Source organism: Puma concolor, chromosome A1 (genome assembly GCF_028749965.1).
Source record: "Puma concolor isolate L17-30 chromosome A1, mPumCon1.1.hap2, whole genome shotgun sequence".
Lineage (NCBI taxonomy): Eukaryota > Metazoa > Chordata > Mammalia > Carnivora > Felidae > Puma > Puma concolor.
In genome coordinates this window covers 118039203-118065432 of record NC_141667.1, presented here as the reverse complement: position 1 = coordinate 118065432, position 26230 = coordinate 118039203, and the positions used below count along the sequence as shown (strand labels likewise).

The 26230-nt window shown below is 46.8% G+C and overlaps 2 protein-coding genes across 3 annotated transcripts in view; one reads left to right on the top strand and one right to left on the bottom strand.

The window, feature by feature from the left end:
* Positions 1–687, top strand: part of STK32A (serine/threonine kinase 32A) — a 147047-nt gene extending 146360 nt beyond the window's left edge. Inside the window, exon 12 of the mRNA XM_086701092.1 lies at positions 276–687. Within this exon, the coding sequence (XP_086557218.1) occupies positions 276–530 (255 nt within the window). The 3' untranslated portion in view covers positions 531–687. The remainder of the gene's footprint in view (positions 1–275) is intronic.
* The window catches only part of DPYSL3 (dihydropyrimidinase like 3), a 112265-nt gene that overhangs the window by 5500 nt on the left and 80535 nt on the right, over positions 1–26230 (bottom strand). For both annotated transcript variants that reach the window (XM_025923458.2, XM_086701080.1), the window contains exons 2-11: positions 25760–25848; positions 20463–20647; positions 17591–17755; positions 15490–15551; positions 14490–14570; positions 10620–10688; positions 7609–7729; positions 3593–3749; positions 2777–2918; positions 682–852 (exon numbers count right to left, since the gene is read on the bottom strand). In XM_025923458.2, the coding sequence (XP_025779243.1) occupies positions 682–852; positions 2777–2918; positions 3593–3749; positions 7609–7729; positions 10620–10688; positions 14490–14570; positions 15490–15551; positions 17591–17755; positions 20463–20647; positions 25760–25848 (1242 nt within the window). The remainder of the gene's footprint in view (positions 1–681; positions 853–2776; positions 2919–3592; positions 3750–7608; positions 7730–10619; positions 10689–14489; positions 14571–15489; positions 15552–17590; positions 17756–20462; positions 20648–25759; positions 25849–26230) is intronic.

Below are 26230 nucleotides of genomic sequence, written 5' to 3'. Positions count from 1 at the left end.
ATTATTTAATTTCTCTGTACCTCCCTTTCCTTATCTATAAAACGGGGATGGTAACAGTGTCTACCTGTAGAAGACTATTACAGAGATTCCAGGAATTAAAAAAGCACGCTCCACTGCCTGAAACGTAAATGCTTTAAAAATACTAACTCTTTTTACTAACAAGGATTAAGCCCTTTCCCTTAGGTACCGGGCTTTAATTATTACCTCCACGTGAAAGTCCTCATGAGGACGGTGTCAGTGCTGTTCAAGTTTTTCTCTGTTCTTTCTCCTTCTAGGTACGGGGATCGCTGCACTGCCTGCCCTCCTGGGGTGAGGGGAAGCCCAGGACTGGCTGTGGCTGGTGCGGCGTGAGAGGAAGTGATGGGTACCACTTGTCTAAGGAAAGCTTCCAAGCCAGTTCTCCAGGGACCGCGACCAAGTCGCCGGCCTCAGCCATCACGGACTCGTGTGTGGAGACGGTGCCTCCCTGTCTGAGTGACCGAGATGGGAGGGGCCCTCTGCTGACTCAGCCGGGAGAAATAACCTGCTGAGGCATTACATCCCTGAGAATTGGGAGGGTTGGTCACTGCGGCCCATCCTGGCCCAGTTGGCCGGGGGTACCCCACATCTACATGTCTCTTCCGACTGAGTTCCGTGCACACCTTCTCCGTTCTGCTCCTCTCCCGCCAGCGCGAGCCTTACCGACTGGTGGTTCTTGGCAGAGACGATCTTCACTGCATCTGGATCCCAGATCACCAGGTCGCTGTCAGAACCCACAGATATTCTTCCCTTGCGGGGATACAGGTTGAAGATCTTGGCGGCATTTGTGCTTGTCACAGCCACAAACTGGTTTTCGTCCATTTTCCCTGTGGCCTATTGGAATACCAAAAGAAGAAAAGTCAGTGCAGGGCTTCTGAGCTCGGGGCAGGGTGATCACAGACGGGCCCCTGAGAAGATGAGCACAGAAGCCGACCCACAAGCCGAACAGCTGGCTGTGCCTTTCTGGCTGCCAGGCAAAACGGTTAGTTAACACATGGCTACAGGAGGAGGCAGTTAACTGCTCCTGAAGTGTGCGTTTTTTCCTGGATATGTGCATACGGTTACTTCTTTGCCTTCACATTCCAAAAAGAATTACAGGGGCATCTGGGTGGCTCAGTAGGTTAAATGTCCAACTTCAGCTCAGGTCATGATCTCAGTTTGTGAGTTCAAGCCCCACATCGGGCTCTGTGCTGACAGCTCAGAGCCTGGAACCTGCTTTGGATCCTGTGTCTCCCTCTCTCTGCCCCTCCCCAACTCACTCTCTGTCTCTCACTCTCTGTCTGTCTGTCTCTCTCTCTCAAAAATAAACATTATAAAAGCACAAATGCATTTAAAAGAAAAAGAATTCTAAATTTCCCAGTAAAAAGTAATGTGGTTATGAGCCTATTTTTTAGATATGTGTTTGTATTTGCATGGTCATAGGATAAATACAGAAGAGCCTCACCCAAATGATAACCATGGTTAACCCTGGGTTCTGGAATTATTGACTGACTTTTGTTTTCTTTTGTATGTGTGCTTTTCTATGCTTTCCAAGTGCTCTTTAATAAGAGTGTATATGTGGGTAATTAAAATATTATATATATATATATATACATATACATACACATATATATATTATTTTTAACAATTCCACATAGACCAAGAGAACTGTGCATGTATGTTCATAAATACACGACCATGTTTTAAAAAATCAAAATCTAACTATGTGAGAGACAAAAATACTTACACTTTTCCTCCTCACAAAACAAAAAAATTCTGGATACAGTAAAAAGAATTTAGTTTCAAATGTAGCTTTGAGCTTCCTAGGAGTGAAGACGAGGAGAGAAACTTGGTGGCTTACACTGGGTAGATGAATGAGGCATTAGTTTATATGCAATGCATGTAGCTCAGAAATGAGTGGCTTTAGAGATTAAAAAAATTTTTTTTAATGTTTTATTTATTTTTGAGACAGGGAGAGACAGAGCATGAACAGGGGAGGGTCAGAGAGAGGGAGACACAGAATCTGAAACAGGTTCCAGCCTCTGAGCTGTCAGCACAGAGCCCGACGCGGGGCTCGAACTCACGGACCGCGAGATCATGACTTGAGCCGAAGTCGGCCGCATAACCGACTGAGCCACCCAGGCGCCCCTAGAGATTTTAAAATAAGAGAAGTGGGGCTCCTGGTTGGCTCAGCTGGTAAAGTATGTGACTCTTGATCTTGGGGTTGTGAGTTCAAGCCTCACAATGAGTACAGAGATTACTTAAAAATAAAATCTTAAAAAAAATGAAATAAAAGGAAAAGGAAGTGATCAACTTAATAATGAGTTAATTATTAATTTTACTAAAACCTTTGGTCCAGCCTTCATTTGCACAGCTCTTTTGTCAGGCTCTGTTATGTTATTAAGGAAAATAAAACCAGGCCAATGTCAAAAGACACTAGTGGGCAATCACTTGTACAGCCTGGATAAACACACACTCAGTCAAGAGCATCCTTGATGAGCAAGTTGACTTGAGTCTCTTGGACACAGACCCCCTGCTTACCATTTCAAGGGGTTACATCAGATGAAGGATCTGCATGTTTGCTTCCTAGTTCCCAGTCTAGATAAGGAGATCTTGTCAAAATCTCAACATTCATCACTCTAGAAGCAACATTCCTAAACCACCTGAGACACCTGGTTCCAGAAACATCTCAGCAGGCATGAGAGTTCACCTAAAAAAGCAGCAGCAGCAGGCGATGCTGATCTGGCCCTGGCCCCCATCCCATGATCTTGATCCTTACCACAGCCTTGTCCCAGATGACAGACATCCGCTCTTCCACACCATTGGTGCCCTCGGGGATGGCTGTGAAGTTGTCCTTCCCAATGGCTTTCTGGGCAGTGCTGAAGGTGCAGTGGGCACTCCCAGAGAGCTGCAGGTCTCCGCTGGCAAAGGAAAAAAGCTCCATGTAAACCAGAGAGGTGGCTAGAGTCACCACGGGGGACAAGTGTCCAATGTCAGCATTTGGAAGCCGAGACTTGAGTTTAAAATCCTTTCTGTACCTCTTACCAGCTGTGTGAGTGTAAGTGAGTTCTCTCCCTCCCTGGGGCTCAGACAGCCCATCTGGAAAACGAGGGGGCAGGGTTAGATCATCTCTGTGTAACGAAATAAAAGGGACCCAAACGAATGATGCGACTGGTCCTGTATGTCCTCGGGGAGCACCAGCAAACGAGACTCCCTGTAATTTCGCTTAGGTGCTGTTCAAAATAGGCAAATGGCCTGACCCTCAGTTGTTTAGCCTGTGAAGTGGAGACGACAGTCCCTCACTCATAGTTATCATAAGGAACCATGAGACTATGTGCGTAGCCTCACACAGTGCTTGGCACATCATATGTGTAAACCACTATTCCCATTATTAATATGATTACGGTTGGTAATTTATAAAATACGACGGGGAAGAGCCTGCTGTCTGTGCTCAGGACTGCAGGGGAATTCTCCATGTGTTTTCCTCACTGCAGACCCCAGTCTAGCTGATGGATGGGCTGCTCCAGTCCTCATCCCTCCCCTAGCCCCATGATGTTTCTACATGATACGTGCTGCTTGCCAATCCCACACCAACCTGGCCAGCAAGGAGTTGATGTAGTCGGGAGTGGTCGGGTCAGGGCTCAGAGGCGGGGATGTCACAAATGCAGCTGCCTTAGCCCAGTTCTTGCTCCAGTAATGGGTTCCATCTGTGCCAAGACTGGCAGTGATGGGCTCACCAAAGACCACGTTCCCTGCAAGGGTAGGAAACAGGCGGTGGGTTTGCATAACATATGTCCTGCTCCAGGCCCGGGTCAGGTAATCATAGCCCCTAGCCCTACTCGAGGCTGTGGCTCTGAAAACAGGTAGGCCTGGGTTCAAGTCCATGCGCCCACCTTCTCTAAGCCTCTGCTTTTCTATCTGCTAAACATGAACAATTTTGTATTCCCTAGTTCACAAGAAGCCGTTGGTTATAAGACGCACCTTTAATTCCCAAACCCTGAGGCAAATTAATATTTGAGGCAAAACAAAAAATGTATACTGATTACGAGATTCATCAACATTTAGGAAATATTAAAATGTGGACTAGATCAGTCTTAGAATGATGCATAAGACTATGTCTACTTCTCAGGCTTCTGAAAATGAAAGGATTTGATACATACAAAGTATCTGGCACACAGATACTCAGATGCTCAGTGAAAGCGATTTCCTTATGCTACTGATATTCCTTCCCATGGTAGGGGCCTAAACCCCCAATGTGCCTGCATCACTGGGAACTGCTAGATCATGCTTGTTGCAAGGAAATGTTTTGGTTCCACAAAGTTAAGTCCAATCCCTTGGATAACAGGCTCTCAAGATCTTTCCATCATGCCTCTTACTCCGTAACCTAAAGCAAGGAGTGATCTGCTCAAGGACACCCGATAAAACCTGGGACACATCAAAGATGGGGCTCGCTCCTTAGACTCTGTGTCTGGAATTTGGGGCTTATTCGCCCAAAACAAGCAGTGGGGAGGAGGCATACTGGGAAATAAACTGATCTGAGCTGACCTTCTTAAAGAAGAAGGGATAAAGAGACAGAAGGTAAATGCTGTCTCATAGAAGGTTGGTTAGTACCAAGTTTCTCTGTGCCAGAATCTTGGGCAAAAAATGGTCCATAAAGCCCTGGACTTCACCAGCTTCAGTCCTCCATCTCCCACATTCAAGTTCCTCACAATGTCAAAGTTTAGGAAGGCTCTATAGCCAAAATTATAAGTAGGTCTTGCCTTCCTTCAACTCCAATCTATTTGTTTCGGTTCCCTGGAATTTTTTATCGAAAGAATTCTAAATATGCTTCTGGTGTCATTACAAGAGTGAAGATTGATTTGTGATGCCTGCCATGGGCAAAAGAAGGAAGCAATGACAATGATTCATCTATGATGGCCCTGCTCTTTGGGATGGCTGGAAGAAGCAGCCACACAAGACTAATGAGAATTTTAAAGGCTCTCTAAAACTATTTACCCAACTAAAGCATACAGAACCACAAAGAAAGAAAGAAAGAAAAAGTCAAGACAAGCCCTCAGGTACTATTAAGAGAAAAACAATCTTTAAAGTAGAAGAACTCTCCCTTTGGACTGTCTTTAGATGGAAGAGTAGAAGAAAAATTGTAATTATAGTTGGATTGGAACACGAGCTCTCCCAAATGGGAGATCCTGACACACTGTGCTTCAATAAGAAAAACGGGGATAATAATTTTTCAATCTGAAAAATGGGGATGATAAAGGCTATTTATTTCTCAAGGTACTTTGACAATTCTACAGAATACTAGACCTGAAGTATTTATGTCAGTGCAGGGCATACGGCTGGTCCTCATGTAACTGTGGACTCCTAATATTAATTCTGAGCAACCATACAGAGCTACTTAAGAGAACACTGGTGACTGGGGGCACCTGGGAGGCTCACTCAGTTAAGCATCTGACTCTTGATTTCAGCTCAGGTCATGATCTCATGGTTCGTGAGTTCAAGCCCCCCATGGGGTTCTGGGATGACAGTGCGGACCCTGCTTGGGATTCTCTCTCTCTGCCCCTCCCCTGCTTGTGCTTTCTCTCTCTCTCTCTCTCACATAAATAAACTTAAAAAAAAAAAAAAAAGAAGACGACTTGGTAACTGAATACACTGGGACTTGGGCTCAGGAGGGAAGAGTGAACCCCATACACTCTCTTCCTGCTCTTGTACTCTCGACTCCTTCCCCGAGAAGAACAGGTCCTGGGACGTTTACTGGCTTCCACATCAGGAGTCAAGGTTTCAACATGGGAACAAGGCCACCCTGCTACCTGGGAGACACAGCTGTACAAGCTCTTTGTGCGAGACCACTATGAGCCAGAAGGCCAAGGGTGAGGAATCTTTCTCCATGGGTTTAAAATAAGACCCAGCAGGTAGCTGAAACACCCTGTCCTCGAGACCCTCGGGCAATACTGAGAATAGCTCCGAGGGAGGATGTAGCCAGGAGCCAAAGGCCTGAGAGAGGGAGTGTGGTAGAGAGAGGGAGTCTTGGAGAAATGGTAGAGGTGTTCCCCATGCATTTTGCTTTTTCTTCCTTTTTTTTCTTTTTCTTTTTTTTTTGCCTTTCTCCAAGAATGGGTAAGGAAGATTGGGCTGCTTTCCTGGTTCTCGCCCAGTGACTCACACCCAGTGGAGCAACCACACCATGTCATGTTGAGACATTTAAAAGCAGGGAAAGAAAAACAGCAGGCTTACTGTGAGCAGGGTACGGCAGGAGATGCCCCAGAAAGTGCTAGCAACAAAGACTGTCTAGACAAGTAGGAAGAATTCCCCCCCACCCCGCCCCAGAAGAAAAGGGTGCCCTTTTCCGGAAAGGCAGACGACTGAACACTCAGCCGTCAGAGTCGGTGGGACTATTTTTAGCCACCCCAGCCACTTACATGCAGAATTTGGTAGATGAGCTCCCCCAGACTGGCTCTCCATTACAGTGGTAATGATCATACACAGGGGCCTAGTAAATCTTCTCTCCCAACCAAACACAGGGCCCTACACCTGCAGGCTCTCAACCACACTCTGTTCTCAAGTGAGCCCATTAGTGTGTCACTGGAGACCAGAAAAAAGGCATAAAAGAAAGGTCTGAAGTGACAGTAAACTTCTGCTTAGCACCAGATGAGCAACAACTGAAGCCCAAGTTAACAGCAATGGAGGAAAGCAGCCCAAGTCAGAAGGAGGTGGGGACAAAGCCCTGGGGCATGAAGGGCATAGAAGCCCTGGGGCATGAAGGGCCACTAGGTGTGCTTTAGAGACCCATTCAGCCCCTTTCCCAAAATGACCTGTGCTAATCTGTATGGCTCAGGTGGTGGGACCCTGCCCGTGCACTCTGCCCTCAACCCTGGACAATCAATCACACCATCCCCAGAGCAGATACTGATTCAGGAACGGGCCGATGACCCAAGCCAAGGCAATCACAGTTCTCCTGGGCACTCTGGCTTGAGCTATTGGAAAAAATAGACTCTACTTCCTCATTATGCACCCCCTGTCAAGTGTGGAGGACAACAGGTGCCTCTTAACATTTATTCTTGTCACTGTTCACACTAAATAAAAAGCCAACAGAGAGGAAAGCAGAGGCAAGAGAGGAGGAACAGTGATAGAGCCCCAAATCACTGTTTAAACCCCTTGATCCAGCTATACCTGAAACACTCCCAACCAATAATTTACTTTTGTTTGTTTAAGTCCATTTGAGTTGGATCTTTTACTTCTGCCCCCAGTATAATCTTGACTAGCGTGTCCATTTATAAAGCTCAGATAACAGGAACTGACAATGAAGGATCAAAGGGAGGGAGAAAGATGCACCAAGTCTCAAAGAAGTGATTGAAGCTGTCCTATCTCGGACAAACCACTCACCCTTCCTAAGTCTAGTTAACTCATCTGACAAGCAGGAGCAATGCCAGGGGCCTGCCATCCACCCGGGATGCCAAAAAGATCACCTGGGCTAACTCGGAGGAAGGGTTTCCCAGACAGTGCGGCAATGAGCAAAACAGGCACCGTTTGTACAGAACAGCAGGGGAGCTGGGGCGGAGGGGAGGTGGAGGGGAGCCACATGACTGGCTCCGAGCTCTTGGGAACACCAATCACCTTTTTTCCTGGCTTGGGAGATGATGTCAGCCGCACTCTTGCTCATGACCTTTGTGACGTAGAGTGGACAGTTGGTTTGGCTGGCGATGGTGATGGCACGGAACACAGCCTCAGCTTCCAGCTGCAAAAAGAAGTCCCAGGAGTCAAGACAAGCATGAGCCTCCCGGAGAGCTACTCCCCTGCCTCCACAAACTGAGCCGGTAGTGCGGCACAGTGCTTGAAAGCCTACAAGATCTGGAGTGAGAGTCCTTGGATCCAAAGCTGGGGCGATTCACTTGGCTTCTCAGAGCCTCGCCCTCACTTCCCTTGGATGGTTCTCTCTCTCTCCCTGTGATTATCCCAACGTCTGCCTGTGATGGAAGCCTTTGCTCCCCAATCTTCCCAGGCAGATTCTCCGGCAAAACACAATCCCAACACCAATATGTCAGCATGAACCAGTAAAGGCAATTAGACATCAATCCTTTCCTGCAGCAACGGGTGGTCAGCGATGGCAATCCCACAAGGCATTTCTTACACTAGTAATTCCCAGGCTTCTCAGCAGAGACTTCTCTTATTATCTATTTCTTCCATCCCACCCGAAAGTGGAATCTATGTGTTCACATGTGCTAACCAACTCGGCTGAATTTTTTCAGGAAGAAATAATGAGTCTCCCCTTACTTCATCAACAAAGCAGGGTCTTTAGAGCTCAGGCTCACTCAGACGGCCTGGGTTGGAGTTCTGGTTCTGCCAGCTAGAAGCTGGGTGACCTGAGGTACGTTACACAACCTCCCCAAATCTCAGTTTCCAGTCTACCAAGGGGGAAGAGTGACAGGACCTGGCACACAGGGCTGTTGTGATTATGGGTTCATCCTTAAGGCAACTGCCCCACTCCTGGTCCTCACAGGCTGGCTACTGGTCTTACTGCCGATCACATCCCTACGGGGGCGAGAGAGCCTGTGTTGCTGCCCAAAGCCCAACTCAGTCCTATTCAGCCCGCAGCAGAGACACTAGTGTTCTCCCATTCAATCAGCAGCAGCTCCTTTTTGGATGGATATGACATTCTGGTTAGCCTATGCAACCCATCACTTTTAAAAATACCAAAAATAGCTTGCAGATGCCCGGTGCTTGCATAATGTAAACCAGCCACTGCCCTTGGTGGGTGCGGCTCAGCCGACAGACTCTAAAACTTGGCAGGGCCCTGCTGGCGGCTCCCAAGCTGCCCTTTGTTCCAAAGGGATGAGCCCCTGGAGCCCCTGACCACAGGCGAATGTGGCCACCTCCCTGCATCGCCCAGACTTCTGGAGCAAACCTGGGGTTCAGCTCTCTGCACAGCATCACTGGAGAAGGTGGCCGGGTGTGCTCTGCCTTGAAGAGGGGTAGGTCCCTCCTACGTCCATCCCACCCTCTTTACACCTGTGCTGACCACGCCACTCCCCACGCCCTCGGTCCTGGCACCCGTGATCCCGTGCCCTCGTGGCACAGCAGGTTTCCAGGACCTTGACAGCATGACTATCTTTGGAAGGTTACATCACCCTCCAGCTTCACCCAAAAGGGTTTCCAGGATTGTCCAGATCTGCGGCAGAGAGGCTTTTTACTAAAAAGGAGACGGGAACAGGAGTGGGGTGGGGGGGGGGGGAAGGGGGGGGTTGGAAAAACAAACCAGGGAACAAAAATAGACTTTGCTCAGAAATCCCCTGGCTGCTGCTACAGGAATCAATCTTGCCAGCAAATTGCTACAATGACCAGCATTTAGGAAAAGTTTCACCAACAGTGCTGATCACCCCGGCCCTACTCACAGCATGTCAACAGCTTTCCAATCCTTCACATGGAAGCAGCCAGTAGCTTAACCTCTCTGAGCTTCAGTTTCCTCCACCAGCAACACTACCAACTGCCCAGAGCAGCAGCAAGGACAACTGAGGTAATCAGCACAGTTCCAGGTATAAGCTTAGGGCTCCAGAGAAAGGACCCATAATACATATTATGAAATAGGTATAAATTATTTTAACTGGGAAATGATATCATTAGACACAGAGGAGTTTCTGGGGTTCTGACAGTGCTCTGCTTCTCCAAGTGGGTGCTGGTTACACAAGTGTATTCGGCTTGTGAAAACCCCTTGTATCTTTATGATTGGGGCACTTTTCTGTATGTGTGTTACATTTTCATTTTATAAAGCCTCTAGAAGAGATGGGCAACAGGGATACACGGATGTCTGGTTCTGCCTCCTCTTACCTGCTGTAGAGTGTGGGGCTGGGGATAACAAAGCAAGAGCCAGGCTCCCTTCACTCACACAGAGGGCTCTCAACACACCCCAGGTGCCAACCGCAGGCTGGCCTCCCAAAGCCAATATGCTGTCAGCCACACAGGCAGCCAAGTCCCTACTCTGTGTCCTGTGTCAGCAGCTGAAGCTGCCGACATCCCAAACACATGCAATCAGCCACTAGTGACCTTTTATTCACTCGTCAGGGGCTAAGAAGTCACTATTCATCACCCATCTTACACGTGGGAAACTCCCATACCTGGACTTCATCACACAAAGCGACAGACATAATGTCTGTGAGACGCCCACTCCCCCTACTATCCATATCGCTAATATTTTATTTTGCAGGACTCAGAATATAACACGGGCATGTCTTTAAGATTCACACTGATTAAGAAAGGATTTGGGGATTTACCTCTCCAGCTGAATAACTGTGGAGTACACTCCAACCTGTGTTATCTTTAGAGAGATTAGGGATCAGAAGTAAACATTTCCCTTACATTCCTTTTCTCAGAGTCCCCTGAGTTGGGTCAGTCAGAAGCGGTCTTTGGAAAAAAGGTTCCAGGATTGCTATCTGGTATTCACAGAGACTCTCACCTTCCAGCAATACTTGCTCATATACACCGTGTGCACATGTGCCTAGGAAAGGCGGGCTGAACACAAACCCTCAAATGAGCAGCGGCCATAAGGTATTGCAGTAAGAGGAGTCTCCCAGACGATGCTGGAAAGCAGAGCACCTGCCCCTCCTCCATCCCCCAGCCCCCGTGCAACTCACCTCCTCTGGTCTGCTCAGCACATGGCCTTCCGGACCAGTTATCCCCATTTCCAACATCCGGGTTTGCTCCTACAATGAGATAAGAACACAGACCAGTTTTGAGATAAGCTCCAGTGAGGTCTAGAAAAGCTGTGCTGGTGTATTTTAATCTGAAGAAGTGTTCAAGGGAACAAAAAGAATAAAATGCGTATGTTGAGTACATTTGTTAATGCTCTATCTCGAATTGTGAAATAGGGTCAAGTCTTAAATAAGAGGAGAAAAAAATCATTTAAGGGTGGCTTTTTTAAATTAAAAGGATGGCAGTCTGTTAGAGGATCATTTTTTTTTTTTTTCTATATGACACATCAAAAGTCACACCAGCTCACTTACTGCTGACAGTTTCATGCTGTGTCTCCCAAGGTCTGGTACACCTACCACCTACATCAGAATCCCCTGGGTTGCCTTTCCTGGCTGAGCAGCTCCGTGGTCCTCTCCAAGTCAAAATACAGAGGCTAAATTCTAGGAATCTGCACTGTAACAAAGCCCCGAGGCTATTTTGTGGTTTGAATTTATGGCTGAAGTAAATGGACTCAGAATTAAACCAGACAAAATAATGCCTCCAAACAGCATTAACTGAGTTACTCTTTGGGTCAAATTCTATTTAATTAGGTTGTTTTGTGGCAGAACTGCCCACCCCACACAGCTAATGGCTAAATTCTTCAGACTTCTGGCCAGCTTTCTGGAAGAAGCAGGTGGCTGGGCAGTGAGCACACACGTGGGCTAATTGGAACTGGCAGAAATCCTAAGCCTCCATATCTGCAGTTTGGCTGGCCTTTGCTCCCAAAATGCTAAGGCCAAATCCAATGAAACCCTGCCCTGGCAGGGAGGGAGAGGGAGGACAGAGAGTGAAGGGAACGAAACCTCGTTTCACTTCGAAACTATGAGATGTTTAGAAGGGAAGGGATTCCTTCTTTCTGGAAAAGAAAATCTAGTTTTTCTTGGTTTTGTTTTGTTTTGTTCTGTTGTTTTGTTTTGTTTTGCTTTGAGTAATATAAATTTTGCTTAAGGTGTAGGAAGAAAGACGCATATCGTATATTTCAAGCTGCTGTGAGCAGTGAAATGGTCACCGTGTCCAGCTGTGCAGGATTAGAACAAAGGCCAGAGGCTGATTGTTACAGCCAAGTTCACTTCATTCTTACTGTTCCATTTATGGAGCCTCAGACTGAATACGATTTCTTCTGAACGCTGGTGAGTTTCCACCCTGCTTTGCCTCCTCAAGTCACACAAAGGTTGAGGTGTCCAACCAAAGCTTCTCCTGTCTCATAGGACGCTCATGTTCAAGAGGGCTGGGATGGCGCACGGGAGGAAGCTTGCTCCAGAGGTGGTTTCCAAGCACATTCAAATCATCAAGGGAACTTTTTCAAATTATGCTTGCCTGAAGTTTACTACTAACCTCCTAAATCAGAATCTCTGGAAGTTGGAGAATCTCAGGAATCCCTAAGCTCCACAGGTGATTTCAATGCACTGCTCATGCTGGGAAGTCCATTCTTTTTTTTTTTTTTAACATTTATTTATTTTTTGAGAGACAGAGTGCAAGGAGAGAAGGGGCAGAGAGAGAGGGAGTCCCGGAATCCAAAGTAGGCTCCAGGCTCTGAGCTGTCAGCACAGAGCCTGACGTGGGGTTCGAACTGATGAACCTGAGCCGAAGTTGGAGGCTTAACCGACTGAGCCACCCAGGTGTCCCTGAGAAGTCCCATTCTTAAAGGCCATGGTGTTCCTAGAGCTGGGAGGTCAGGAAGGGCATGCAAAGACCCAGTGAAGCCAGCTTACCTGGGTGCAGGAGCAGTGGGCTCCTTGGGGCACTGATCATTGCTGTAATCACATCACGGTTTGGGGCAGGATACAATTTTGGTTTACTCCATGAGGAAAGGGACCCTGTCATTTTCATCTTCCCTCCCCAAGGCTTGGCACATAGTAGGTGCTCAATAAATACTGTCAGATGACGAGCTCAAGATGCTGTGCTCTCAGAATGCCCTGCCAGCCTGAAACTGTTGAAAATGTCCATCGTGGGTATCCTTGAGAGAGATTTCTTCTCGCTCTTTGGTGACATTTGCCTAAACTCTGAGTACAGCAGCTGCCTTCATTTAGACAACATGATAAAATCTTTCGGCTCCACCTCCATGTAATAAACACACACAAGAAACTCATCCAAGTGGAAAAATGCCCTTATTCTTTCCCTGACTGAGAACAGATCTTTCACAAGGCAGGGAAGAGTGGGGGTGGGGGGAACCAGAAATATATCTGTGCTGTGGAGCCACAAGAGGAAGCTGGACAAGGGGCTTAGCAATGGCAACCTGTCTGCCTCCACAGGGCTTAGAAGGAAGTAGCAGGGAGTTTGGTTTCTAGGGCATCTGGAGGGAGGGCTGGGGCCTCTGGCTGCTGCACTACAAACGTGGAGAAAGAGGAGGAGTAACAGCCCTAACACGACCAGGATGCCTCCCACAGGCACCGGACCCTCTTTGGAAAATGATTTCATTATCTCTGGGTGTGTGGGGGACGTGGGAGAAGGCTGTCAGGGACCTGACTAATTAATCTCCTTGGTCAGCAAGAGGAAACGACACATTCAGCTCACCTCCTCCAGATGTTGGTGAGACAACATCCAGCGTCTGCAATGGTAACAGCTGGAGCCCGGCTCTGTGGGGACGCTGCCTTGCGGAGGCCCTGCAGCCGGACTGGGGGAGCAAAGGGCCCAGGACACACCAACTCTGGGGGAGGAGGCCCACTGAGCCACCCTTTGAGCTAAGATTTTCTTCCAGTTACTGGCTGTGATACCTGGGCCCGTGACTTGATCCTCTGAGCCCAATATGCTCATCTACAAAACCAGGCAGATAGCAGCCATCTTTCAAGGGTGCAGGGCAGATCAAGTGAAAATGTGCTAGAGCACTTCCCAGTGCCTACTGTAGTCAGTGTTCGCCAGAGGGTACCTGCTGCTGGAGGCCAGTGGAGCCGAGACAAGAGTTGGCCCCACACTGTTCCCACACCCCTGCTGACCACATTCACCAACTCTTGGGCAACTCTAAGGAATGCGTCTGTTGGGGGCTCACCTCAGTAGCCTCGTGCCTGGCACAAAATGCACAGGAAATACTCTTTGAAAGAATGAGTAATGGATTTTTCTGTGAAGGTTACTAAGTGGACCGAGAGAGCTCCCACTCTTCCGGCTGCTTCCTCCTAGTGGGGGCCAATCTTGAATGCTTCTGACATCAACAAAACCCTGGCTAAGAGACATCTGTGCATCCAGCCCATTAAGCGACCCAGGAGATGGAGAAAGTGCTTTCTGCTTCCTCACAAATGATCACTTTGGGCCTTAGGGCCTCACTTTCCTCACTCCTGCGTCGGGTTTCTCAGTCCAACTTCTAGGAAACCAGCGGGGCATCTGATCCCCACAGCCCTACGTTCTTTATTATCTAAAGCCGTGAGTTCCGCAGTCCTGGATGAGATTTCTGAGATGTGCTGCCTTACGGTTTTTCTCTGGGGCAGAGAATGTCACTTAGCTTGGACTCACTTCGAAAAGAGAATCAGCCATGCTCTCCCACTTAAATGGTCCAATTTGAAAACCTCTCCCGCGATGCCTTTTCTGATTCCCCAGTATGGCCAGACGGCTCCCTGTTTTAGAGCGGCCTCCCCTTTCTCCCTCAACTTGTCTTCATTCCACCTTTTTCCCTCCTCCTAGATTGGGAGGTTGTTGGGGCAGGTTCTGTTTTTAGCACAGCGTTTATGAGCGTGCCTTGCACACATTAAGAGCTCAAGCAATACTGAAGGAATGAGGAGAGAGATGGGCTGAAGACCAGAGCTCGTGCAGACAGCGTGCTCCGGGGAGCTGCACAACATCACCTGGGCGATGATATCCCCGTTCTCAGCATGAACTTGCGCAATGGCTCCCAGCTCTCCCAGACAGGTGAAGATCTCGTACAGCTGCAAGAGAAAGGACTCGTTGTCACCTTCACAAGGCACGGATGCTTCCAGCAACTTCACACAAGGGTCACTCACTAGAGCCATAAATAAACCAAATGAGGAGAACCAGAGGAAACCAGCGATTAGAGCGAGAAATACAGACTAAAATATGCATGACCAAAGAGTGCAAGTCCAAAGGAACTCTAGGAAACCGTCTATACAAAGAACATGTCATGTCTCCTCGGCAGACAGGGCGAACGTGTAACCAAGTGCTGTCGAGACTTTAACTCTGCCTCCAGCACACGTTTTTAATGGTATAATTTCCCATTTTGCTGAGATAGACCTTCACTATTCTTCTCCACAAGTGCTCCCGAAAGCTGCTACAGCCTGGCCAGGAGTTAAAGCGAAAGCTGAAACCCCTATTTCTTAACCCATCAAGGCAGACCTCCCTTCACCTCCCAACCACGAGGCACGGGAACTAACTTCTTGCATTTCTTCTGAAAACGTGAGATTCGTCTAAAACCAACACAGGCCACGAGAATGCCTTCGGGAGAGTCACGGGCAAGCTATCACCCCAAACAGCAGAAACCCCTCCTTAACCCCTCCTGTGTCTTGCAGGATATAGCACCTCACACTTGTGCTGAGCCCCTGCGGGGCTTAGGGCTTGTTTGGTAGACACAGATTTTGGCATACCCTTCCTCCCGTCCTTTGGAGAAAGCTGCTGCCAGTGGAAATTCTAGCTCCTGGTCTGCCCTGCCATGGGCACCCTGCCTGTTACCTTATTTATTCGCAGTGCCATGGACTGCGAGGGCTCTAAGAAGCACTCTGGCCCAGCAGTCTCCCACAGCGACCACAGTGACTAATGCTCAAAGAGCCAAGGTCATAGCAACAATAGGAAGCCCATCCAGATACCCCAAACCACACAGCAATGGCTTGTTACCTCTGTGTTGGACACTTGATACAAATCCTTATAGGCCATGTAAACCATGAAGGAGTTAACCCCTGCAAGAGAGGGAAGGGAGGGAGAACAGGAGGAAGACAACATTAGCCCGAGCACTCTCTATCCTTTGCTCTCATCGCCCATGGGGCCCGACCGAGTGCATCGTGGGCACCTGTCCAACATAAAGCAGATGCTTCCCATTCTCCATTCTCCCCGCACCTAGAAAAACAACAATGCCTACGTGGGGTCACAGCAGAACAGGCTCTGCTGTGCCTCTTTCTTGCCTTGCCCCCTAACCCCCATTCCCCTCCCCAGAGGGTCAGCAAGCTCTGCTGCTGCTCGAGGCAGTATTTTTTCATTGAGAATCACTGTAGCACACAAGTCGGGCTCACACACTGCGGCTGCACCACATTCTAGCTCAGCGAGCTGGGAATACCTCGCCTCTTGGTTTCCTCACCTGTAAAATGGAAAATTTACAATAGCCTGCTTCATAAGGCAGCTGGAAACGTTAAATGAGCCAACACATACCGAACTCTTAGCACCAGACCTGGCACATACTTGAGCTTCACTAATGGAGCTCCTGGGATTGGGTTTATTTCACTGCTTAATGAATGCCTGCTCTACACGAAGCCTTGCCGGATATTGCCTCTAAGACAGCGACCATGGCCCCGGGAAACTACAGAGCTGATGGGCAGAGGTCAAGGTCCACCTTATGCTTAAATATCCAAGTTGTAAGCGTTGCTAGGAAAGAGCTATTTAATTTTTCACCCCAAAGTAAACCATTAATATAGTAATTTATATAAGTAGGTGGGGCTAGGGAACAGAGAATCATTTTGAGGAAAGGAGGATAATTTTGGTCTCCAACCATTAGGGCCATCTCAGCCCACATTGTTCCAGGCCAAAAGTGGGTTGTAATTTGAGAACTTCCCGACCCAGAGTGGTTCAGCTCAGGGCAGCTTTTCCCAACACTACCCTTCCCATAAGCCTCTTTGTCATCCGCGGAATGACCCGGGCCCTTTGGCAGAGAAGTGGGTGTTAAGGCCGTTCCATTTTCTACCCCACTGGAGATGTCCAGAGTGAGAGGCATCACAAGAAAGAAGGGGGTTACTTCCACATCCTGTATCAGGAAGGTCTGAGCAGAGCTTGGGGGCGGGGTGAGATGGAAAGAAAAACCTCATCCTCTGGGAACCCATCCTCTCCCCTCCAACCCGGAGCACACTCTCTTCCACTGCACTCGACATCTGCATTAAGGCAGCTCACTGGTAATAGGATCACTAGGTTAGTGTTATAACAGTGTATGTTACTATGCTAGCATTCATTAGTACTAATATTGTAATATAATTAGTATGAGGCTAATACTATTACAATAATATTCTGCACCTTGCAGCATTTATCCTGTTCCTCTTTACTGGCCTGCTTCCTTTTGCCCTGAACGTTCAAGGGAGACCATTCCCATACTTCCCTAAATCCCCCAGGCGATGTGATGATGCCCAGCATATTGCATGTCTGTGTGCGTGTATGGGGGGCGGTGCGTGTATGTGAAATATCTGATGATCAAGGACAAGGAAACATAAGTCATGTGCTCACTGAGGGGACACACACACACACGTTTCCATGTCCTAAGCTCCTAACCTGGGTAAGAACGTATCTTTGCCCCCAGAAATGCCGCAGCCTTTTCTGAGGATGCCACTGTTTTAGAACAGTAGTGGTTTGATCTTTGCGGTGAAAGTTACAAAGGTCAAAAATTCCTGCTCTCATATTTAGTAGCTTTGTGACCTTCTGTAAGATGTTAGCCTCTCCTGGCCTCAGTTTTTTCCTCTGTAAAACAGGCAGGGCCGTGTGGAGGCGAAGGGCACAGACTTTGGGTATAGCTACTGCTTACTAGCTCTGTGAGCCTGGGCCACTTATTCTGAGCCTCAGGCTCTCCATCTGCAAAGTGAGGAGAAGAATCTTCTTTGTGGGGACCCTGGAGGGAGTAAGATGGCATACATTAACACAAGGTGCCTGGAACACAGCAGTTGCCCTGCACCTAGCACCTAGCTCAAGGTTCCAGACTCCAAGCAAAGAGAAGGAGGGGGGGGGGCGGCGCACAGAAGCTCACCTTTGTCCTTGATGAGGTTCTGCACCTCCTGCTTGACGCTGTCATTCCAGTGGGTGATGTCCACGTGCAAGGCATAGTCACAGCAGCTCTTCCCATCTGCCCACTCTCGCCACTTCTCGTAGGCCTCGGTTAGGCTGGCCTCGGGCTCAGGCACCACGTGGTCAACTGAACAACAGAGGCCCCACATGGGTAACTCACGGATCCAGCCATTGCTCCCCTGCTCCCACATGCAGCGCTAGGGCTGCAAAGCCTCCACTTCCTGAGCGTGGAATTAACCTTAGAAAGTGTTCTCAGGCAGTTTCCAGATGGCTGCTAATTGAACTGTCACTTACCCATGTTGCTCTTGGACAAACTACTAGCCTCTCTAAACCTCGGTTTTTTTATCCTTGAAATGGGTGCTCAGGGAGATGGAGGATGGAGTGCCATAGTGCCTTCCTTCTAATTGTGTTATATGATTCAAAGGGAAAATGCATGAAAAGTATCTCACCTGATGCCTGGCACATAGTAAGTGCTCAATAAATGTCAATGAATGTCCACCATGTGCCATTATTGCCAGTATTACAGGAAGTCACTGCTAGTGAAGAAAGTCAGACTCCCTTCTACGGGTGGAAGGAGGGACTTCAAATTTATGTCAGGTAAGAAGACAGTGACATCCTTGTGCTCACCACCATAGGAAAGAGCCAGTATCAGGTACGTGAACTTGAAGCTCCGCCCACAGATCTTATTTCCACACAAACATTTTGCCAAGAATAAGTTTTCTTTTGGAGCGCCTAGGTGGCTCAGGCAGTTGAGCGTCTGAATCTTGATTTCGGCTCAGGTCATAATCCCAGGGTCGTGGGATCGAGCCCCGTGTCAGTCTCCATGCTGAGCTTAGAGACTGCTTAAGGTTCTCTATCTCTTTCTCTCTCTCTTTCTCTCTCTCTCCCTCTCCCCCTCTGCCCACTGTGCCCTCTCTCTCTCTAAAAATTAAAAAAGAAGTGTTCTTTGAGGCCCAAATCTACTCCTACAATGTGTGCAACCTTGGATAGCAGTTTTAAAAATAATGACATTCACCCCTGATGAGGATAACACAAAAGTGACACTCACAGCTCCCTTGGGGCAGTTGGGGGAAGTGCAAATTGCTACAACATTCCTGAGAACAATTTTGATATATACATCAAAAATCTGAGATTTTTCATACCTTAACTCAGTAATTATTCCTGGGCCTAAGACCTATTCCTAATAAAACATGGCTGTCTGCAAAATCTGCACACTATAGATGTTTGCCACTGCAAATATTATTTAAATGTTTATAAAAGTGAAAAATTGGAAATCACCAAAATCTTTAACAATAGAGAAGTTCAGCTAAATAATAAACATACCTTCCTAAAATGGATGGTTAGGCACCTATTTTAAATGCTCCAGTGGAATAAAATTAAATGAATGGAAAGACACTCGTGACATGGTTATTTGGTGAAACGGTGGATTAAAACACCACTAAAACACTGTATGTCTATTAGGGTCTATTTTTGTTAAATAGGAAGAAAACTACAGCCACACTCTGACAGTGATGTGAGCTTTATAGGTTTGCTTTTCCTGCTGCATATCTACAGTTTTTAAATTATCTACAAAGAACACATACAGTTTTGTGTCTCTCTGTATGGTTTTCTCTCAACACCCACAACTCTGACTTTCCTCCCCTCCCTCCCTCACATTGAGGACCAAGCACAACACATGTTCCCAGGACACTGAACAGGTCCAACGCCTTGCCCGATGGCAGAAAGCCAAACCAACATCTCTGGTGTCCTCAGCCTCCTACCACAGGCAGCCCACGTGTGCTTATCAGAAAGCAAACGCGAGGAGCTGCATTAACTGAGGCGTGCACCGGGGCCTCTGTGGGCAGGCGGCTGCAGGGAAGGCAGCTGGCTTCCTCCCTTCAGCTGGAGAAAAGCTTTGGTCTCCCTGAATTGCACCTTTTATGGCCTTGAGGCAGTTTTCCTGGGCTTCCACACCCAACTAGCTGAAGCTCAACCCGGCTGGGGCTCCCATCAAAAGGAGGCAAAAGACAATGAATAAACTCTACAGCTCAGGCTGTTCTGTGTTCTTGGATGGATGTATACGGTGTTAAAATAAACAGTGCTCTTGTTGACCAAGTTTTGGGGCGAGCCTGGGATGGGACCCACTTCCCTGGGATTCCTTTGGGACAGGAAGGACTGCCCTGGAATGCTATGTGTTCAGTCATGCAGTGGCATGCAACATCCTAGGTTTCTCTGGAATTGCAACTGTTCCCAGAAAAAAAAAAAAAAAGACAAAACAGAAACAAAAAACAAAGGAAACCACCCCCACAGCTTGCCTAATCTTAAGATACGAATTGGTCAAAACCCAGTGCAGACCAGATAACAGTAAATGGAAATGAACCCCCTGGTTTCTCCAGAACCACAGGTCTCCATTATCTTTCCCTCTCTGGGATGCTTAGCCCTGTTCACACTGCTCTGCCTGTGCTCTCTGCCCCCTCCTGCCTCAAGCCCAAGTGGGAAGTTCTGAAATGACATGCTGCCCATCTCTGCACTTTTGCCCCTCAGACTCTTCCCAGTGTCTGGCCCAGAGAGAAGTGCTGATTCCCCACCCACTGCACACCCACACCCTGCTCTGAGGCAGACAAGAGAGGACAGCTGCCTTCATGGCCAGGAGCCTCGTGAATCTCCTCTATCCAATTTCAGTGACCTGCCAGCATCCTCACTACCATCTGCTTTCCTCGGGTCCCATCAGGCAGATGGCCAATGCTCTGAGTTGAGAGATGTGTACGAGCTATGGCCAGAGAGCAACAGGGGTTAACACGTTAGTTAAACAGGCACTCGTCGGGACCCGGAGTGTGGAGGACTGGGCGGCTTACTGATCATGGTGGTGCCCCCCGCTAAGGCAGCCTTCGTCCCTTGGAAGAAGTCATCCACTGTGGTCATTCCTTTGTATGGCATCTGGAAGTGAGTGTGGACATCAATGCCTCCCGGGATCACCATCTTCCCATTGGCCTCGATGGTCTTCACTCCTCCAGGGACAATCAGATTGTCTCCAATTTGCCTGGTGAGACAGTAAAGCAACTGACGATTTCAAAGAAGCAACTCTGAAGACAAACACAGTACTGAGAGGATTTGAGACACTGTAACTTATATTTATCAGAGTGATCTTTGCAAGTGATTCATGAGCCTCACAATCTAGAAACCAAGCAAGACAGACATACACCCAGAAAACAACTTTTACAGACTCAAAACAAGCTGATCTGCTTTTTGGTGGAGACATGCTTCTTGGCTTGTACTGCAACCCCAGCACTTGGCAGGGTCTGCAATATAGAATGTGAAATAAACATTTTATTATTTTTTTTTAATTTTCTTAATGTTTATTTATTTATTTTTGAGTGAGAAACAGTGTGTGAGTGGGGGAGGGGCAGAGAGAGAGGGAGACACAGACTCTGAGGCAGGCTCCAGGCTCTGAGCTGTCAGCACAGAGCCTGATGCAGGGCTCAAACCCACAAACGGCAAGATCATGAGCTGAGCTGAAGTCAGATGTCCAACCGAGTCACCCATGCACCCCATATATTTTTTTTTAAATAGAGGTGTTTTTGTTACCCCTTTCATTGTGTTCTTTATTTTAGTGAAGGATGAAGAGTAACACTGGGAAAAACAAATAAGGAACCATTAGGAGAGACTGAAGGAAGTCATGAATCATTTAAAGAATACATATGTGAAGTTAGCTATCCTTGAAGTGAGTCCACCCGTGCTCCTAACAAGAAGAATCTGAGTGGGTCATTTTACACCTCATTCTTCACTCCCAAGTCCACCCTTCCCCCTGGTAATTAATCTGTCAGTCACAGCCAAGGGCAGGTTCGAAAAGAGGAAGCCAAAGACACAGACACCCAGCTGGTGGGCAGGATCTTGGCAGAAGCTTCGAGGCCAGGAAGGTGATGTGGACAACCTCTATCAGACACACCTTTGCCCATGAAGCTTCAGTGAATCCCCGGGAAGAAGAATGGGGGACTCAGGTGGGAAGACACAGTACCTACACAAGGTAAGTAACTAAGACACCTACTCCTGGCAAAATGTTACCTTACAGACCATCCAGTGTTGCTTGGTTTACATGTGATTTCACACTGTTGATTTAAATGGCCAGTTCACCAAAAAAAAAAAAAAAAAAAAAAAAAAAAGAGGCACCTGGGTGCCTTAGTTGGCTGAGCGTCCGACTTTGGCTCAGCTCACAATCTCACAGTCCCCCCCATCGGGCTCTGTGCTGACAGCTCAGAGCCTGAAGCCTGCTTCGGATTCTGTGTCTCCCTCTCCCTCTACCCTTTGCCTGCTCGTGTTCGCGCTCTCTCTCTCTCTCTCTCTCTCTCAAAAATAAATAAACATTAAAAAAAAATTTAAATGACCAGTTAATTCTAGGTAGACTTAAGAGTCACAAGCCCTGACGTTATTAATACCCACATCCTACCTTGGGGAGACATGTACCTCACTACCAGTGGCATGAATACATTCCCCTTTTGTGCATAGCCAGCCAAGACAGACACTCTCTCGGGATAGTAAGAAGTCCACCACTGGCCTGCCAAAATCTAAGTTCTGCAACTAAAATAAAGTATTCCTGACATCTCTAAGAGTTCAACTTCACCACATCCCCATCGGGCCATTCCAGAGACACCACAATTCAAAACACACTGCGGAAAAAATGTAGCCTCTGATTGTAACTCCATTATAGTCCAGATACTGGCCATTGTCTTCCCATTTCCCTCCCTCCCCGATTTCCCTCTGAGGCAAATTGAGAACAAAAGGCATGAAGAGTTAGCTGTCCAGCCCATGTGTGTATATATTCATGTTTCCACCAGTTTTGAGCACTTGTAATACCATGTCTGAATCAGAAATGCCTTCCTCCTTTTCTCCACTGAATCACTCAAGGTCACATTAATCCTTGAAGGCTTGGCTTGTATCTCCCCACCTTGCTCAAATCCCTACTGACAGCCAGCCAGGTCTAATAATTAAGAGTGTAGATGTGCCCTGGATGTAGACTGTCTGGGTTCACAATCCTGGCTCTGTTAGTTACTAGCTTTATGACCTTGGCCAAGTTGCTTAACCTCACCATGTCTTGATTCCTTCATTTGTGAGATGTAAAAAAAACACTTCCTCCATAGGTTTGTCATGTAGATTAAGTGTTAATATGTGTTAAGCCCATAGCGTACTGCTAGGCACAGAAGTCAATAAGCATCAGCTATTATAGTCAATAACCATACTAATCCCATATAGCCCTCTCCCTGAATCTCATCTACTCTGTTACTTTAATACTTGTTACTGATATTATCAGGTAATGTTATGCCTTTTTCATAAATACAGATATCTCCCTCAGTTCCCCTAAAAGAATGTGGGGTTCCTAGGGGAAGATGTGGGTCTCAATGATATCCACCATAGCACGTGATATAGCACGTGTCCCATGCCTTAGACAACTGCCTTGTACACAGCAGGCTCTCCGTAAATACTCAGATAGGCAAACAGCTATGTAACAACCATAGGGAATTACTTCTGCTTTTATGCTCTGTGATTTCAGAATGTTTTTGAAGATCTATAAAATTTCAGGATTGGATGAAGAACATGTTAATCCACCCTTTGCTCCACCCCCAACACACACCTCTGATGGTTACATCCCTTCTAGAACATTCTTGGCAAGCAGCCTTCTAGGCTATTCTAACAGAGATGGCAAAGAGGATTTACATATTCAACTCCGGTAGCAGATGCCTGAGTCACTGTGTGAAGATGGGTTCTGAGCCTGTATTTAAGGCTCAACTGTGAAAAGTTCTGTGATCAATTAGTGATGCCCGTCATGAGCTCTGGAATGAGGAAGCAACATTAGGTACTATGTTTATTTCCATCTCTGAAAATCTCTACATCAGGGAACCTGCTATCTCCAAAGAGAGCCAACTGTATACAATAATTTTTTAGCAAGTGGCACCTAAGTGGCTCAGTTGATTGAGTGACCAACTCTTGATTTTGGCTCAGGTCAAGATCCCAGGGTCATGGGATCAAGCCCCATACTGGGTTCCATGCTGAGCATAGAGTCTGCTTAAGATTCTCTCTCTCTCTCTCTCTCTCTCTCTCTCTCTCTTTCTCTCTCTCTCTCTCTCTCTCTCCCTGTGCCCCTCCCCTGCTCATGCTTTCTTTTCTAAAATAAATAAAATGGGGGCGCCTGGGTGGCGCAGTCGGTTAAGCGTCCGACTTCAGCCAGGTCACGATCTCACGGTCCGTGAGTTGGAGCCCCGCGTCAGGCTCTGGGCTGATGGCTCAGAGCCTGGAGCCTGTTTCAGATTCTGTGTCTCCCTCTCTCTCTGCCCCTCCCCCGTTCATGCTCTGTCTCTCTCTGTCCCAAAAATAAATAAACGTTTAAAAAAAAAAAAAAAAAAAAAAAAAGAAAAAAAAAATAAAATAAATAAAATGAAAAAAATTTTTTTAACTTTTTTAGTAAGAGAAAAATATGAAATCACTTATATTTTAAAGAAATTATTATTTCACATTCGTTAGCTTGCCTACTATTTCCATCTGTCTTCTTTCTAATATGAAAAAGTGTCTTTGTCAGTAAGGCAACTAAACAAGAATATCTTCATTCATGCATTTGTTTATTCATTCATTCACTCATTCATTCATTCAATGTATTTGATGAATATGTTAATCATTAGCAAGTGAATTACTCCCTGTGTTCCTCTTTCTCCTCATCTGAGAAAAAGGTACTAACAGTACTTACTTTGTGGTATTGCTGGCAGACTCTATGAAGTAAGGCATGTCAACCATTTCACACAGTGCGTGGCACATACTACATACTCAATAAAAGGTAGCTCTTTAGCCTCTACATGCTAAGTTCTGGGTGAAATGCTCAGATACAGAGCTGAACAAGATGGGGTCATTCCCCTTCAGGGCGCCAAACAGTGCCAGAAGTTCTGTGACTGATAAAAGCACAACAAGGTGTGTTGAGGCTCACTGAAGGGACACGAGCCTAGATTTGGGGTCTCATAAGGAATACCCACCCACGGAAAGTTATACCTCGGCCAAGTTTTCAAAGATAAGGAAGAGATCCTCTATAACCAGAATCTTAAACTAGCCACATAATGTAAAAATAAAACTGAGCAAGGCCAGGGGTGGCGAACAGGATGGCCTGTACCCACCAGTCTCAGACACTATCTTTTGTGTGTCTGCGGCATACCTTGCTTTATGTGAGGAAAGGCTTGTGTGTAGACCAAACCCCACTTTTTTCTTCCTGAAGTTCATTTGTTTATTTTGAGAGAGAGACAGAACCAGTGGCAGAGGGGCAGAGAGAAAGGGGATAGAGGATCGTTCTGTAAGGTAAGTACACATCCCTAAAGTATCTATTTGAAAATCTTATCTGAGATGTAGGTCCTATCTGTGCTCCAGCCACCTAAGCTCTACCTAAGTCAAGGCTCAGTTTAAATGCCTCTCCAGCCCTGCAAACCATCCTCTGAAGGGATTTCTCCTCTTGGTGCACTTCTGTATCACTTATCCTCACTTGAACTCTGATACCAATTACCTAAGGCCTTACATTTTTAGGGGGCTGTAATTTTTGTGCAGTTTTCACTGAACTTAAGGACAATGTCACATCTTCCGCTTCTCCAAGATGCACAGAGTGCCCGTCAATGTCACTTGCACAAAGGGGCCTACAGCATCATTTGGTTGACTGAATTCAGATTTTTCACATCATTCATGGAATTCAAATAAACTAAAACCAGTTCCCATTTTAAGGGATTATGTGCATCCAGAACAAAGGGTTAAAATAAAGACTCAGTTTTAGGGGTGCTTGAGTGGTTCAGTCGGTTAAGTGTCTAACTCTTGATTTCGGCTCAGGTCATGATCGCACAGCTTGTGGGATAGAGCCCTATGTCAGGCTCTGAACTGACAGCACGGAGCCTGTCTGGGATTCTCTCTCTCCCTCTCTCTCTACCCCTCCTTTCCTCACTCTCTCTCTCTTCTCAAAATAAATAAATAAACAAACATTAATTTTTTTTAAATAAAGACTCATTTTTTAAGGAGAAGAAGAAATGAAACACAAAGAATCAAAGGTCTAGTAAGCAAAAAAGAAGGAAGCTTCTTTCTGAGCCTCTAATAAAGAGAGGAAGTACAAAAAGATAAAGATAAGGCTCTATATACGTACTTTATTAATCCATCTTCCATGTAAATGTCAGCATAAAAGGACTGATCATCGTTGACAATTCTGCCACCCTTGATAAGAAGACGGTCACTCTAAAAAAGAAGGAAAACATAAGTCAGTCTCACAGCTAGGAATTAAGAAGTCACACCTTCCAACCCAATTCACTATTCTAGAGGTCTAGGAGGAACACATTTACTTAAGACATCTGTGTGCTCAATGCACTCAGTGTTTGAACTGAGTATATTTGTTGGGGATCCAGTCTTTCATGTTTGCCTCTAATTCAAACTCCAGAGTTTCACCTCTTGCTTCTGCAACCTGCCACAGCCACATAGAAACAGAGCTGCTTGAGGAAAGACACTCTTTTATTATTTTCTCCGGCTCACTAAGCAGTAAATTTTAGAGTGGTATGTAATATACACCTCAGTGCCTGCCACCTTGTTGGCACTCAACAATGATTCTCGAAAATAGAACTTA